At 41.1% G+C, this 14940-nt stretch overlaps 3 protein-coding genes and 1 long non-coding RNA gene across 10 annotated transcripts; 2 read left to right on the top strand and 2 right to left on the bottom strand.

Annotated features, from left to right (window-relative positions):
• Positions 1-225: 225 nt before the first annotated feature.
• LOC128896935 (tRNA-dihydrouridine(47) synthase [NAD(P)(+)]-like) lies at positions 226-3024 on the bottom strand. Of its 3 annotated transcripts, none has more exons than XM_054160521.1 (6): positions 2817-2913; positions 2237-2400; positions 1110-2103; positions 658-1025; positions 442-570; positions 226-367 (listed from the first exon to the last, which is right to left on the bottom strand). In XM_054160521.1, the coding sequence occupies exons 3-6, from the start codon at positions 2100-2102 to the stop codon at positions 295-297; spliced, it is 1563 nt and encodes a 520-aa protein (XP_054016496.1). In that variant the 5' UTR covers position 2103; positions 2237-2400; positions 2817-2913; the 3' UTR covers positions 226-294. The 3 variants fall into 3 exon arrangements, with proteins under 3 accessions (XP_054016496.1, XP_054016495.1, XP_054016494.1); XM_054160520.1 differs by lacking the exon at positions 2817-2913 and adding an exon at positions 2529-2682; XM_054160519.1 differs by having other exon boundaries at positions 1110-2400; positions 2797-3024.
• Positions 3025-4658: 1634 nt separating this feature from the next.
• On the top strand, positions 4659-8819 carry LOC128896939 (putative sodium-dependent multivitamin transporter). 3 transcript variants are annotated; one of them, XM_054160528.1, is made up of 9 exons: positions 4659-4950; positions 5784-5965; positions 6039-6260; positions 6339-6679; positions 6745-6864; positions 6937-7154; positions 7397-7614; positions 7690-7931; positions 8040-8819. In XM_054160528.1, exons 2-9 carry the CDS (start codon positions 5846-5848, stop codon positions 8362-8364), a joined length of 1806 nt encoding a protein of 601 aa, XP_054016503.1. In that variant the 5' UTR covers positions 4659-4950; positions 5784-5845; the 3' UTR covers positions 8365-8819. The 3 variants fall into 3 exon arrangements, with proteins under 3 accessions (XP_054016503.1, XP_054016505.1, XP_054016504.1); XM_054160530.1 differs by lacking the exon at positions 4659-4950 and adding an exon at positions 4975-5168; XM_054160529.1 differs by lacking the exon at positions 4659-4950 and adding an exon at positions 5222-5628.
• Positions 8820-8980: 161 nt separating this feature from the next.
• LOC128896942 (uncharacterized) lies at positions 8981-10179 on the bottom strand. The gene is made up of 3 exons (XR_008462184.1): positions 10045-10179; positions 9849-9945; positions 8981-9537 (listed from the first exon to the last, which is right to left on the bottom strand). It is a non-coding gene; the product is annotated as an uncharacterized LOC128896942 (long non-coding RNA).
• On the top strand, positions 9953-14934 carry LOC128896937 (sodium-coupled monocarboxylate transporter 2). 3 transcript variants are annotated; one of them, XM_054160526.1, is made up of 9 exons: positions 9953-10139; positions 11960-12296; positions 12476-12701; positions 12764-12831; positions 12921-13216; positions 13301-13519; positions 13670-13853; positions 13929-14213; positions 14302-14934. In XM_054160526.1, the coding sequence occupies exons 2-9, from the start codon at positions 11970-11972 to the stop codon at positions 14542-14544; spliced, it is 1848 nt and encodes a 615-aa protein (XP_054016501.1). In that variant the 5' UTR covers positions 9953-10139; positions 11960-11969; the 3' UTR covers positions 14545-14934. The 3 variants fall into 3 exon arrangements, with proteins under 3 accessions (XP_054016501.1, XP_054016502.1, XP_054016500.1); XM_054160527.1 differs by having other exon boundaries at positions 9953-10994; positions 11966-12296; XM_054160525.1 differs by having other exon boundaries at positions 10053-10994.
• Positions 14935-14940: the final 6 nt, after the last annotated feature.

The raw sequence follows: 14940 nt of genomic DNA, 5'->3' as shown, positions 1-14940 counted from the left end.
TTCGTCTTAAGTACAGATCTATCATTGTGCAAATTATAAATTGTAATATTTATGTAGTGTACGGTATTTATGGTAATTGTTATCTATTTTATTTTATTTAATTCATGTAATGTATGCGACTGATTTCGTTGTTTATGCGTGACTACGTATGCTTAATAAAGGAAGAGAGTTCGTTCCGTAATTTTCCACCTATAAAAACTAATTCCATTCGATGACTGTTTATTTGAAAAGGTTCTCATATAAAAGTATTCTGTTTTTTTTTCGTAATAATTCATTGTACATTATTGTCCCTGGTTATTTAAACGAGTTCGCCTTATGTTTGGGTAAAAAGTGGAATCCCTCGGGCACTTTTCCTAGTAGCATTTCCCTGAAAATAATAACGATGCTCAGAATTAAAATAGTGTCTCGAATGCAACCTTTAATAACGAGTAGCTTCCTTACGATAATTTAATCCAATCGGCACAGTTCGAACTCGCCATAAGCGTTTCTATGTCGTCGCGACCTCGATAAAACGGAGGCCTCTCATTTATTCTTTGCGGGGGTCTCTCCAAAATCCCAACGGGAATATATCTGCATACAAACAGAATTTTTAATTGTTTATTTGAAATAAAATTACGCATCTATTAACCAATGAAATACTAATTATAAAGAACCTGCCTATGTAAAAATGAAATCCATTCCAACATAAATCTCCTCGTCGTTTCGACACCACGGGTGTCCGAGCCCCAGTGTTCGAGACCATAATTGGCATACTTCTTTAACATGTCGAATCTCTCCGAGCTCGACACGTCAATCAACTTTCTTTCTTTTATTTCTGTAAATATCCATGGTTTTATTAACGCCCCACGACCTATGGTAATACCACTCACATTGGAGTAAGTATCTCGAACTCTTTGATAGTCGTCAAACGACAAAATATCGCCATTTCCGAATACTGGCGTTGGCTGGGCTGCTTTTGCACACTTTTCAATGTACTCCCAGTCAGCCAATCTCGTGTATCTTTGCTCGCGAGATCGTCCATGAACCTAATGGCACATTATATAATTTAATACACATATATATTAATGCGTTCTAGCATAATAACATAATGCAGTAATTAACTTACTCACAGTAATCATGGACACACCCCACTTGTGAAACTTTGGCATTAGGTTGTGTGCAACAGGTTTGTCTATGTAGACACCAGTCCTAGTTTTTACAGTTAGAGGTATGTTCATGACTTGGCTAACAGATTTTACAACGGTTTCTAGGACATTTAATCGATTGAGCATACCACTGCCACCTCCTTGTCGATAAATCAAATCTATAGGACAACCGAGGTTCAAGTCGATGAAATCAACATCGATTTCCTCGGTTAACAATTGAGAGCACCTCGTCAGTACTCCTGGATTATTACCGCATAGCTGTACGCCAAAGATGTTCTCCGATTCGTGCCTTTTCACCAGCGCCCACTCTTCGTGAGCTCCTTTCAGTATCCTCGGTGCCAGAGCCATTTCGCCGCACGTTATATCTGCTCCATACTCTTTGCAGATTCTTCTAAAAGGCAAGTTGCCTACTGTCGTCAGAGGGCTAAGAACTATTTTATTTTTCCAATCTATCTTCTTCTTCTCCTCATTCCTACATTTGATCAAGTCATAATCCTCCACTGGGCCAATTTTCTGTTCCGTATTGTGTATCTCGGGTGTTTCATTTGTAAATTTGGAAATACTAGTGTCCAAAGTGCAACCATTTTCTACTTCTGCTTTGTTTGCATCCAAAGGTTGCTCAGATTCCGAAGCACAGCCATTCTTTGTATCTGATTTGTCTGCATTGTCCAGCTTCTTCCTAGATGGTTCGTTTGCCTTAACTATTTTCTCAGCTTTAGCGAAATTATACTTGTACTTCCGCAGTTGCATTTGCAGGCTTTTCGTTATGTGGTTCTTTGTGGAGGATGGCCTCTTTTGATACTCTTCTTCCTTTTCCTTGTTGACGATATTTAAACCATCCTCTGTCAAATGTTTAGAGCCCATTCTACAGGCTGCACCTCTAGGACATCTGCCAGTCAAATTAAAAAGATAGCATTCCGTTCCAATGTCCTCTGGCTTTATCTTTAAATATTCCATCCTGTTGTGCAAAAATGTACATCGTTTGTTAGTGCATTGTTTTTCAGGTTCGTCTACCGTTTGATCTGCTATCCATGGGCACAGGTTCAACTCGCGCTGTGCCTTAAATGGAGCTGGTCTGGCTTTATTCTGACCTCTGAGCTTTTCCTTCTTGTTGTCATGTTTATATTTTTTACATGGTGGTTCAGCTGACAAAGAAGGATCTTCAGAGATAATTGTGTTGGTGGAAACCTTCTCTTTGTCGCTTTTCGTTAAACACTCTTCGCTTAAGAGTCTTACATGGTCTTCGAGGATATACCTACAATTTTATCATGGCTTTACTACACGATAGTAGTTGACAAATATTATATAGTATTTAACATGTAGTTAACAATAATAAATAGCTTATATTTTATGGGAGAATTTTATAATTAATAATTTTCTTACGACAGAGAGTCACGTGACACCTGAGAATCGAGGTTAGGAAATACACGAGCGTGACAATAATTTTAGCATGGCTCTAGTGTACGTCCACGCGATTAATAATAACAAATGGGTTGTGTTTCGTGGCAAAACATTGTAATTGGTTAATTTTTAGCGATAGAAAGTCATGTGACACCTGCATTTCAAGGTTAGGAAAACACGCAGTTGTTACAAATAGGAATAATTCTCGAGCAAATGATTAATTATTGCAAGCACGATAATAATAGCTTACTCTGCTTTTATTAAACATACGCCTTTTTGTTTATCCTCGCTATAATCGAACGAACAATCGTCAGCACATTTCTCACTGTAATCCGCCATTTTTAATGGAGACGATTGGAGACGATGTATCAAGTCACGTGATCACATTCATTTCGAACACGAATTGCGGGAACTTTTAAAGTGGGTAAGAACAGCAATAATTTTATCAGACGTCGTATAAATCGAAACAACGCGGTAACATGTATAGTAAAAAGTTGTCTAGGATAATGAATTTTATATTTCAATTATATCAATTTTTTCTCCCTCTTTTTTCTTTCTTTTATTAATGATACAAATAACGAATTTGTCAAGTCATTATTTCTACACCTGATTGTAAGTTCTATATTTATACAATTTGCTTTTAAATCGCGTAATCGAACTACTCGTTTGTTCATGGATTAAAGAAACAACTTCGATTAAATTTAATTAAGAAAATATAAAATCGTAGCGTACAGTACTAAATCGCGTATAATGTATATCTTGAAAATCAATTGTTCCGAATCAGACATTATTGGCTCGATTAGTACGCTTCTCATAGTCGAATTGAACTCATTGACATCGTAATTAATTAGATAAAGACATCTAAGATATAAATAGAGTGTTGATTACACGTTACGTAAGCTACCTAACGAAGAGAGAGTCGAGATTGGCAAATACACTTTCCTTTCGAAAATTCTGTTGCCACTCAAGGCTGCTATCTTGACGACACGTAGTCTTGATCGAGAAGATTTCGTCAATTCCTCGAACTTACGAGTTAGATAAGTTTTATTCGAGTTTCGAAAGTGCGAGAGTAAAATATTACGTAAATATTACAATTAACATAGTTATGTAATCAAAGATCTAGGCGCTGTAGTGTACTTTACACTCCAATAGATGCATGGGTGCATTTAGAAGCTGGAAGGGTTACTAATTCGCTTTGGGAGCGCTAAGCGAGCGGGTGAATTTTTTTCTGATAACAGTGAGCGGTTTCCATGTTTTGGAGGGAAAACGTACAGCGACGCGCAAGCGCAGTACTTCTCGCGTCAGTAATGTATCCATCGCGACAATGAAACAGGCGCCTTGGTCACCCCACAGAATGGGTGCACATTTAGCAAAGCCAAGTGTTGATTCTCTTGGATTCCTCTAATCGAAGTGACTAGGCACTATAGGCTTGAATAGACGGTCGATGCAGAGAGAATCCAAGAATCGCTTAACAGTGTCTGCGATATAAATATAACAGAATTAGGACGAGGCATCGTTTCCTATAGCTACAGTAAAAGTTTTAAATCCAACTGGCAGTACTACAGGTATAGGAAACGATGATTTGTTTCTTTATTTTACAAGGGTACCTATTGACCCAGGCTTGTTTTTTACAATTCACCAGTCTCGCGCACATGTGTTTTTTTTCACATTTACATTTTTTTATACATTTGTCACCCCCGCCCCCAATCCCTTGCGCTTAGTTTGGATACCTCGGGATCGCTAAATCCGTATATACTATAGCTACATTTAATAATTAAACATAGCTACAGCCCCTGAAGGCAACGATGATTCATGACAATTCTTCTATCTTTCTATCAATCTTTGGGGGCGATTAAGGCGCCCTACTAGATACTTTCCTGCATGAGCGGCAGCCATTACTGGTGCCACTGCGCATGCGTTGGAGTCATCGTTGAGCCACCGTGAGCCACCGTGAGCGCTCACGGAGCGATAATCCGAATACACCAAATGGCGCCTAAAATATCTCTGACCTATTTCAGCATACAAAAAATGCATTGTATACTATATTTCCTATGCCACTTTGCTTTTACGAGTTCCCTGTAACCCTACCAATCCTTCCGCGCAACAATTGTATCACAGAGTTTGAGAAATACAAAGTTATACATGTTTCTCGCGGTCAACGTGGATTTGAACGGGTGAAATCTGCCCCTGCTCCTACTTTAGCCTCCACTCCTCTTCTACTCGCACTCACACGACGATGGCAAGGTTTTTGCACACCAAAGAAACGTTAGACGAACCTTGAATTGATTAGTATTGTTCAGGAATCGACAAGACCCGACTAGACCGACGATGCGAGTCGTGGCGAGCAGGAGCGTGTTGAAATATTTTCGTTAATCGTTCGAAAACATCGCCTTCCCCCTCTACTGTAAGTTAGCAACGTACAGTAAGCATAAATTAATAAAATTTATTATCCACGTGTAACGATCGTTCGATATCAATTAGCCGAAAGAGTAAATTAGCACTAGAAACTTAGTAATAGATAAGCAGACACCGGACTGTCGGTGGAATTGAACAAAGCGAATTTGTAAATGTAGTAAATAGTGATATGTCACCTCGACAATTGTAAATTGTACGTGAGATCATGTAAGCCTGATTGTAAATAGATTTATTAGAAGATTAAATTGTAAATGGATTTATAGACGATAAGAAGTATTATTAATACTATCGAAATTGATGTGATTGGCTGTCATGTATCATTTTAATTATGTATGTATTTGAATGATGTGAACTTTACCTGTTGATTCACAAAAGTTTTGTACACTTTGTACGAGTTAATTATTAATAATTGGACCTCTTAGATACTATTGATAACTAATGAATCTAAGCCTAGTCAAATTATTACAATGATCTTGATTCTATCCTTGGTGTTAGCAAATATTGCTCAAGGTACACCATAAAGATAGGAGGTATAGTAAAAGAGACTAATATAGGTAAACATTGCAATAGATTAAAGTGTTGCTAGCGAAACTGTTGGTATCAGTTTAAGAAAATTAAATTCTACTGTTCGTTAGAGAGTAGCAAGTTAACTGTTATATCTGTCACAGTAATTAAAAGTGAACAATCCCTACATGTGTACGCAATTAAGCCATTCTCAAGTTACAGGCTAAACAAAAATTCAAACAAATAAATAGAAATTTGAAAAGTACATTTAGGACTCTGGTATTATTGAACAAACCCAAAGATTATCAACTTTTACAGATTTATCTATGCGGATCCGTCCAAATACCTGACACGAGACTAATTGTTGTTCCACCGATAGTATGAGCGAATCAGGTACATTGCAATGGGAGGATTACATGGTCATAGCAGCCACGCTGGTCATAAGTATAGGTATCGGTATTTACTATCGATTCACTGGTGGACGTCAAAAGACAATGGAGGTATGTATTCCTTTCTCTATAAAAAGTCATTGATTATTAGATTACTTTGACACCAAAGCTACATTTGCAACAGGAATATTTCAATGCCAGTCGATCCATGAGCATAGTACCTGTGGCAATAGCCCTGGTAGTTTCCTTCATGTCTGCCATCACGCTATTAGGTGTTTCTGCTGAGAACTACACGTATGGAACACAATTTGTAGCAATCAACATATCGTACCTGATTGGAACACCTCTGGTTTGCTATGGATATTTACCAGTATTTTATCAACTACAAGCCACAAGTGCCTATGAGGTCTGTGCAACAAGTAAACTTGACAGAAACTCTTGTGAAGTACGAATTTAGACTTGAAAGTTTCATTGTTTTTTCTAGTACTTAGAGAAACGCTTTGGAGCAAAAGCTAGGACAATGGCTAGTTTCGTGTATTGGGTTCAGCTACTTTTGTATTCAGGCGTCGTGCTTTATGCCCCTGCTTTAGCGTTAGAAGCCACCACGGGAATTTCTAAAACTGCCAGTATTATCATAATCGGGCTTGTTTGCGCCATGTATTCGAGTATAGGAGGCATCAAAGCTGTGCTAATAACCGATGTGTTTCAAGGACTGCTTATGTTCGTTGCTGTCTTTATTATCATTGGCACAGCCGCTAAAGAAGCTGGAGGATTAGAGAACATTTGGCGAATAGCGGAGGATGGCCACAGAATCGAGTTCGACAGGTAAGCTAACTCACAGTCGAACAATTTAGTCAGAGAATCTCTGGTTTAAAAATACTGTTTTATAGTATTTCTGTAGACCCTACGGTGCGCCACACTTGGTGGTCGCTCATTATCGGGGGTTTGTGCACATTCTTGTCGCTGTATGGGGTGAATCAAGTCCAAATACAACGCATGATGACAGTCAAGTACGTATTGCAACACGTGTAATAAGAATATAACGTTGAATAATTTATTACGAGTGTTTGTAATGATTTCAGGGACATGAAAGCAGCACAGACAGCGCTCTGGATATCCTGGCCAATTTTAACGCTACTTTCGATCACTACGTGTTTCTCAGGGTTGGCGATATACAGCAAATATTATAGATGCGACCCTCTTACTAAGAAACGAATATCGTCGACTGACATGTTGATGCCTTTGTACGTTATGGACACCATGTCTGACAAGCCTGGACTCCCCGGTCTCTTTGTTGCAGGTAGAATTTTCAACTTTCCAGCTCAACGCTTTATTTACCAAGGCCTATTTATAGACTTTTTGATTCCAGTGTTTACCTTCTGGAACTTATTCACAATTGCAATTTTGTTCAAATTGCAAAGTAGTTTTAAATAGCCTGGTAAATAAAATGTCGATAATAATTCCGAGTATTTAGTAAAATTTTATCGTATAACATTAAGCCATAATACACGAATGATCGTTAATATTAATTTCACTGTTTAGGCATTTTCAGCGCTGGCCTAAGCACTATTTCAGCGGCTCTGAATTCTTTAGCGGCGGTAACAGTAGAGGATTACTTGAAACCTGCCTGTAAAATGTGCCGAGGCAATGATTTTTCGCTTTCAACGTCATCGAAATTGGCCAAATTGCTCGCCTTCATGTATGGTATCATTTCAATAGCGCTGGCCTTCTTAGCTCAGTTCTGGGGTAGCGTTTTGCAGGTAATTGTTTAATAAAAACAAACACCAAAGGTACTTTCTCTAGAAATTAAACGAATATTAATTGCATAACTGCAGGTCAGCTTGACGATATTCGGCATAGTGGGAGGGCCATTGTTAGGCCTGTTTACTCTTGGCATGCTCACGGAAACTGCGACAGAAATTGGATCGGTGACGAGCGCCACTGCGGCTTTAGCTTTTTGCTTCTGGATTGCTTTCGGATATCCCAGGCCAAGTCCACCGATTTTGCCAATGTCTATCGAAGGCTGTGCTGATAATGCGACCATCTCTGCTTCGAAGGCATTCACAACGTTTGCACAGTAAGAGAAAATGTAGCTCGACAAAGTTTCTACAGCGAAGAACACTTTTTTTCTTCCGTCTTTTACCATCTTGGTAGCAAACGATATTAACGTCTTCCTTCGTTCTAGGAGTACAGGTGACTCGACTTATCTCTACTTATACCGCATCTCGTACATGTGGTACGGTCCACTTGGGTTCGTGATAACGTTCGCGATAGGACTATCGTTCAGTTACTGCCTAAATCTGCTGTCTAAGAAAGAGAAGGTCGAGTTGGACCCCAATCTGTTCTTTCCTGTAATAAGGAACCGTATATACCGAAGACGCGAACAAACGTTGAGATCAAAGAGCAACGAAACGCCAAAGGATATCTCAGCACAGAGGAAGTATATGTTTACTGATAACAAGCCTGCCAGCGAAGAGAATATGGACGAAGTTTGTACCACGAAAATATAGGGCAATGCCTTTGACTTAGCCTTTGTTTATTTTAAATGTTGACATTCCGTAAATACCTTGATGGATTGCTACTTAACAAATAGATTGCTCAACTGTTTAGATGTCGAGTAAATGTCTTCCATAGATTATCTTTAACCTGCCATTTTTGTATCTTTCTTATTTTTAAACATACCGAGCGAAATTTATACCGACACTTGATTGTCACGTTTACGCGCTATGCTACTTATCACACAACGTTCCTAATCTTTATATGATGTATAAATTCGATTCCAATGTAACGAATTGTATTACGTATTTATTAATGTTGTTCACATCGCTGGTCGAGTCGAAGTTTACATTGAAACTAAATTGATTAAAATATTAGAGTAGAGTATTATTACTAGTTGTTTTAAGTTAATGGTACTTTTGTGTCGTGTAATTTATGTTGTTTCATTAAAGTGAGGTTGAATTTAGAATTTTCTTTGTATTTTTCTCCAACAACGCTCCTATATTTCAATGTAATGAAAGAGATGTAAGAGAAAAAATGTTCTTTCTCGAACGCTATTATTATATTATTGAAAAAAAAATGGATTCCAGTTACTGGTGTCGATAGATACGTTAATTAAGGATTTAGACAATTTCGTTTGTCACATTCAAGTTGTTCCTTACTTATACTCACGTAAAGGGATGGACTTTGTGATCGTTTTTCCAGAGGTGTATTTCCAAACACCAAGTGGAGATAGGAGAGTCGTCAAATCTAATCGAATCCAGTTCAACGATCTTCCCTTATTTTTCGTTCTGTTTGCGGATATTTGGACTCCATTGATGCCCTGAAATTCTTCAACGGAAGCTGATTAGATTAAAGCAATAAACAGAGAGACAAACGCGTCTTCGTGAGGTCTCTTTGAAGTCTCCGATGGAGGGAAGAAGGATGATCCAAGGTGCTCCTCAAGACAACCGAGCAGCCCGGATAGAACCAACAGCGGTCAGTTAAAACCAGTTTCAATTTGTCTGTTGGTCAGCGCTTCGATCGGCGGCATGGGCGCTTTTTAATTATTTCAACGACGAAACTCGACCGTTCTTTTCCATGTTGGCTCCGCCAACTGGCAATTAATCCATCAAGAAATCCAGCGACGTTACACGATCTGGGACGAAGGTGTCGAGTGCCTTCGGCGGTGTGCTCCACCCTTTCCTCTGTGGAAAGGACTTGGACATAATTTATACCTTCAGGTTTTAATACATTTAGATATAAGTTCTATTTACAAACATAACTTTCAATAAAAAAAAAACTATAGGCCAGCGCGTGGTTCAAGTCTAATTCGTTCAAAAATATTTAAACAAACCCTGTTTTCGTCATTCCTTTTGTTATTAATAAACATAAAATCATCGAATGTGGCATAAAGAAATGAAATAAAATAAAACGTTGAAGATAGGCCAGTTCGTGAATGATTGAAACTATAAGACTACCTATCGCACAAACCATAATCAAAATAAGAGGTATTCACCTTCCTCATTCGTCCCTGTTTATTTTCCTAAGACTCTCGTATCGTTAGGCATCAATGTACGAAGTCAACGGTTCTCCAGTTCCGGCTAGCACCGCGTCTGAAATCGAAGAAAACATGGATAATCGCACACGCGTGAATTAACATTGAATGAAGATCAGTCTAAAAGTTTGTTTAAAGAATGCAAAGGTATTCGTACATGTTCCTCGTCGTCTCATGGAGTGTGAGAGGTGTTCTAGCTTGAAGCTGCGGTTCGCTGTTCCACAGGAAAGAGATCTTTTCGAAGAAAGAAGGGTAAGGATCACACTTGACCCAAGAAAAATACCCAAGAAAAACTCTGCGAGTCCCCCGCTTCGCTCTCTTCCCTCTGTCCGTGTTCCACGAGTTTTACAAGTGTAAATAAAACCTTAAGCTGATAAAAATAGAAGCGTCCTAAGAAAGCGTTAATACAGTCATCGAGTCGCGGGGTCAAACGATGCAATTAGGAAGATCGCAGTTTCAGGAAGCTCGTTTCATTTCTCCGCAATTTCTGTTTAAACATTCACCCTCGCTGTGTCTATACGAACACTATTATTTACAAACTATCGTTAAGGTCCCTGGCGAACAATTAATCAACCGATCGTAGAATGTCTCCTACAATGGCGCGTTTCTTCCTCAAGCGCAGGGTACATTGTCTCATCAGTGCAATTGTCGCTGGTGCACGCGGCGTAATCGTTGTTGTTGTTTCCCCAAGTCCGCGGATTGGAAGAAACACGCTGGAAGGGGATGCTTCGTATAAATGGGCGCATGTCGCAATTAAAACGACAGACTGAAATCGTTCTTCGCTTAATTCGTTCGGCCTCAGCTCGAAACGAGAAGCGCGAAGCTCCTAGCTAATTAGTCGTTACGCTCTCGTGGCTCCACCGAACTTGTTCGTTCTTCGTATTCGTTCTCAGCCTGTCGTTCGTGGGCTACAGGATTGAAATCGCGCATACATGCGTTACGTCAGGAAAACGAGCAAGATCATTCAACTTCAGTTTCGTACGTTCTTACTGGCTAAGCGGGCGCGATAGTACCTAATAGTACCTAATATACCTCCAGGAAACACTGTTCTTTCGGCGCAGGGAGTTCGGCCTACGCTTGCTCGATCGGTGTCTACGAGCTGAAGAGGTAAAGTTTTAAAGTCAAAGTACTCTTCTCTTGGACCAGTTTCGAGGTAGTCTTTGAGATTTCTTTGCGGGCAAAGTAGATGACGAACACTCATGAAATTTGGTACGTTTGTTTGTGTACGCAAAAGGGTACGGTAAATTTACAAGTGGTCCGATCAATCTGTGCCAAAGTTATTTACGATGTTCTACATTAGTGAAGATTAAAGAGAAACAAATTAACACATTGTTGACCAGCAATTTTACATTGAAGCGACATACATAAAATTATTTACATAAAGTCCAGTGAACTTCACTTATATTTTACCATCATAACGAATTGAAATGAAATATTTGACACAAATTGAAATATATAATGCAAGTGCAAACACGAGTTGACAATGTGTCGAGACAGTTGCAAATTTCACTGAATTTTCTATATACATGTGTAAAGAAACAATAAGAGGTAAAAATATTGAGACGCGACTGTTTGAAGCCTAAACGAAGTTGAAGTTCACGGTCAATGTCACTTCAGAGAGCGTCTTTGCGAGTCTCCTCGTAGGGAAGACGCGCAGAGTTCCATTTAAGAGTTTTCAAAGTCTATGCTAGTCTATTAAACGGAAACTGGTATCAACCAGAAACAACGAGATTCCTTAACGACGATCAAATGTCCGCGTTAATAGCCGCGCGACGTCTGTACAAATCTTTCTAAACGATTACGCGCCCAATGGGCGACGAGACGCTCGATAATCGTACCGTTCAAATCGAAGGCAGTTCGTTACACTTTGCTTACGTAAGGGTGTTACAATCGGTTAGATTATTCGTCTAACCAGACTAAATCGATTAAAGCTAAATCTATCGGCGTATCGGTTTAACGATCTAAAGAAACCTAACATATTTCTACAATTATTATTATCTTTTTCTTTTTGTATTGAATTCACTAATTGTTAAGATAAGAATAAAAGCATCCCAACGCGATTTTCGTGAAAGTTCCAGGAAGATGCAGTCGCGATTGCTCGTGCTGTTCTTCTTCTTCGCCGTGTCTTCAGCGGAACAGCGGCCCTCCGAGGATGACAAGTGCCTGGGGGAGCATCCAATCCTGCTGCATTATTTCTCCTGGGTCGACTACGTCATACTCGCTGGGATGCTGTTAATCTCGTCCCTAATTGGAACTTTCTACGGGTTCTTCTCCAAGAAACAGGAGACCAGCGAGGACTTCCTGCTGGGTGGCTCCAATATAGGAACCTTCCCCATGGCGATGTCCCTAGCAGCCAGCTTTATCACCGCCGTCGAACTTCTTGGCAACCCTGCGGAGATGTATGAACAGGTATCGAGATGCACATTAATTAATTAATTGCACTATATAGTTACTATTTAGTTAGTATAGTAGTATAACAAGTGCAGAGATTAGTGTCAGTATTATAATAATGAAAAGAAAGCTACCTTGCTCGATAGAGCCTCGGAACAATATCTTCATGCGCCATAACCGCCTGTTGAACCCCAAAGGGGACCCAGTTCTGGATGAGTTGCTTGGCGTTCATCGTAGTCGTGCCCATCACCTCCCACCTGTACCTGCCGGTCTTTATGAAGCTCAGGCTGACCTCCAGCTACGAGTATCTGAACCTCCGCTTCAATCGCCACTGCAGACTGCTCGCGAGCGGATTGTACATGCTGCAGATGGTCCTCTACACGTCCGTCGCGGTGTACGCGCCAGCGTTAGCTCTAAGTCACGGTAAGTCGAGCGTGAAATCTGTAAGATGAATGCTTAAATTAACTCGAGTCTTCTTCTTCCAGTCACGGGCCTGAATACTTACATAGCCGTCACTCTAGTCTATGTAGTCTGTATATTCTACGCCTCCCAGGTGCGTATCTCGTTTAATTCGGTTAGAGTTTCAAGGAAGAGACTCTGGGCGAGACTATGACAAAGCTACGAATGCAACCATCGTTCCAGGGTGGAATGGCAGCCGTCATAATGACGGACACGTTCCAAAGCGCGGTGCTGCTTGGCTCCCTGTTCCTCGTCCTTGGCTACGGTATGTCCTGGGAGGGCGGTCTTCCAGCGGTGTGGGAGACCAACCAGAGGTCTGGGAGAATGCAGTTCTTCGACATGGACACGAGTCCCACCGTCAGGCACAGCTTCTGGAGCGTGGCGGTCGGCGGGACCATCTACTGGACCACCATGTTCTGCAGCAACCAGGCGTCCGTCCAGAAATACCTCAGCGTGGAGACCATCGGCCAAGTGAGAACGTGAGTGACCCAAGGACATTCTCCAGCTGTTGTTTCGTTTCTTACTTTACATTCCTAACTCCATACTCTCTTATATTACCATAGGGCACTGTGGGTATCCGCATTTGGAATGATAATCATCTACACAGTGAACTTCCTGACCGGTATGGTACTCTACAACGCGTACAAAGACTGCGATCCTCTGTTGGCTGGCTACATAACCAGCCAGGATCAACTTCTGCCACTCTACGTGATGAACTTCATGGGCAGGCTCAAGGGTGTGCCTGGTTTCTTCGTTGCTGGGATCTTCGCCGCCTCCTTAGGGTAATTTCAAGAGATCAACAAGTATATATCGATCAACTGGTGATGTTAACGTTGTTTAAAAATAATTCGATGCAAACACAGAGTAAAGATTTGTACCTGAGGTGCCTTAGGAGACAAATGTTTGTTAATTATAATTCCTCTCGTTGTCAGGACTGTGGCGAGCGCGTTGAACTCCCTGGCGGCGATCACCTGCGAGGATATTCTTCAGGGCCTGTTCAAGATACAGTTGCCAGCCAGGAAGGGCGCGATTTACGCTAGGTGGATCAGTGTCTTCTTCGGTGGCCTTAGCTTTGCCTTGGTCTTCGTCGTGGAACGCCTTGGCAGCGTTCTTCAGGTATCGGATACTTTCCTACGGTTCATTACAAGTCGAGGATTTATATCTTTGCATACATAAACATTCATGTAACAGGTGGCATTGTCGTTCAACGGTATGGTCGGAGGGATCACTCTGGGATTGTTCTCCCTGGGTATGTTTGTGCCGTGGGCGAACGCTAAGGGAGCAGTGTCAGGCGCCATTGTCAGCCTGATAATCGTCCTCTGGATTGGAATCGGCGCCCAAGTCGCCGTCTTCGGGGGCCAGATCCACTTGGACGGCAAGCCAGTGTCGATAGACGCTTGTCCCTGCATCAACAATGGTACTGTTATCTCCAGTCATGTCAACGAGGATGACGACAACGTTTCATCGATATACAAGGTAAGGAGAACGAAATCTCTCCCTTAGAAGCTTACCAGAGTCGCTATAAGTTCTCTAGGTGTTAAAGGATTCCTTGAACCATTCGCAGATCAGTTACTTGTGGTACAGCGCGATAGGCTGCATCCTGACGGTCCTGGTGGGAGTGCTGATCAGCTTCGTTACGAGCTACCAGAACCCCTCTGATCTCGACCCAGACCTGCTGAGCCCTCCTATCGCTGCTCTGGTCCGTCTCAAGGCCAAACCGCTCGCCAACGTCCAAGGGATCGCCAACTACGGTCTGGAGTTGGACGACGAAAAGCTGCAGATGGAAAACAACAAAAGCCCCGCGTGAAGGTTATCGTTATCAGTGAAGAACTCGCGTCGAGTCTCGAGTTAAGCGGAGGAATTTCCCTGGCAGAGTTTTCATTTGCTAAGGTTGTCCTGTGCGGTCTCTGCTGGGAACTCTTCAGTCTTTAAACGAAGAAAAACTGGTTGAAACTGAGCGTCACAGGGCACTCGCAGACCTCCACTTTTATTCCTGTATTTAATTATGATTTAGATTTAAGGTACGACGATAGATCAAAGGGAAGATCATGTTGTTTCGGGGGAAACACTGGGGAGGTGTACTCGAGTACTTTGTTGGCCAGCAACGGTGACTCTGTTCTGTTTCTATTCCATCCCAAAGATCACAGGATCCTAAAAAAGTGGACCAGGTTCCAATGGCGACGATTGATACTCTTGGAAGATT

Source organism: Hylaeus anthracinus, unplaced genomic scaffold, assembly GCF_026225885.1.
Source record: "Hylaeus anthracinus isolate JK02 unplaced genomic scaffold, UHH_iyHylAnth1.0_haploid 11978, whole genome shotgun sequence".
Classification (NCBI taxonomy): Eukaryota; Metazoa; Arthropoda; class Insecta; order Hymenoptera; family Colletidae; genus Hylaeus; species Hylaeus anthracinus.
Note: the sequence above shows the minus strand (reverse complement) of the source record. Positions and strands in the feature narration are given on the sequence as shown.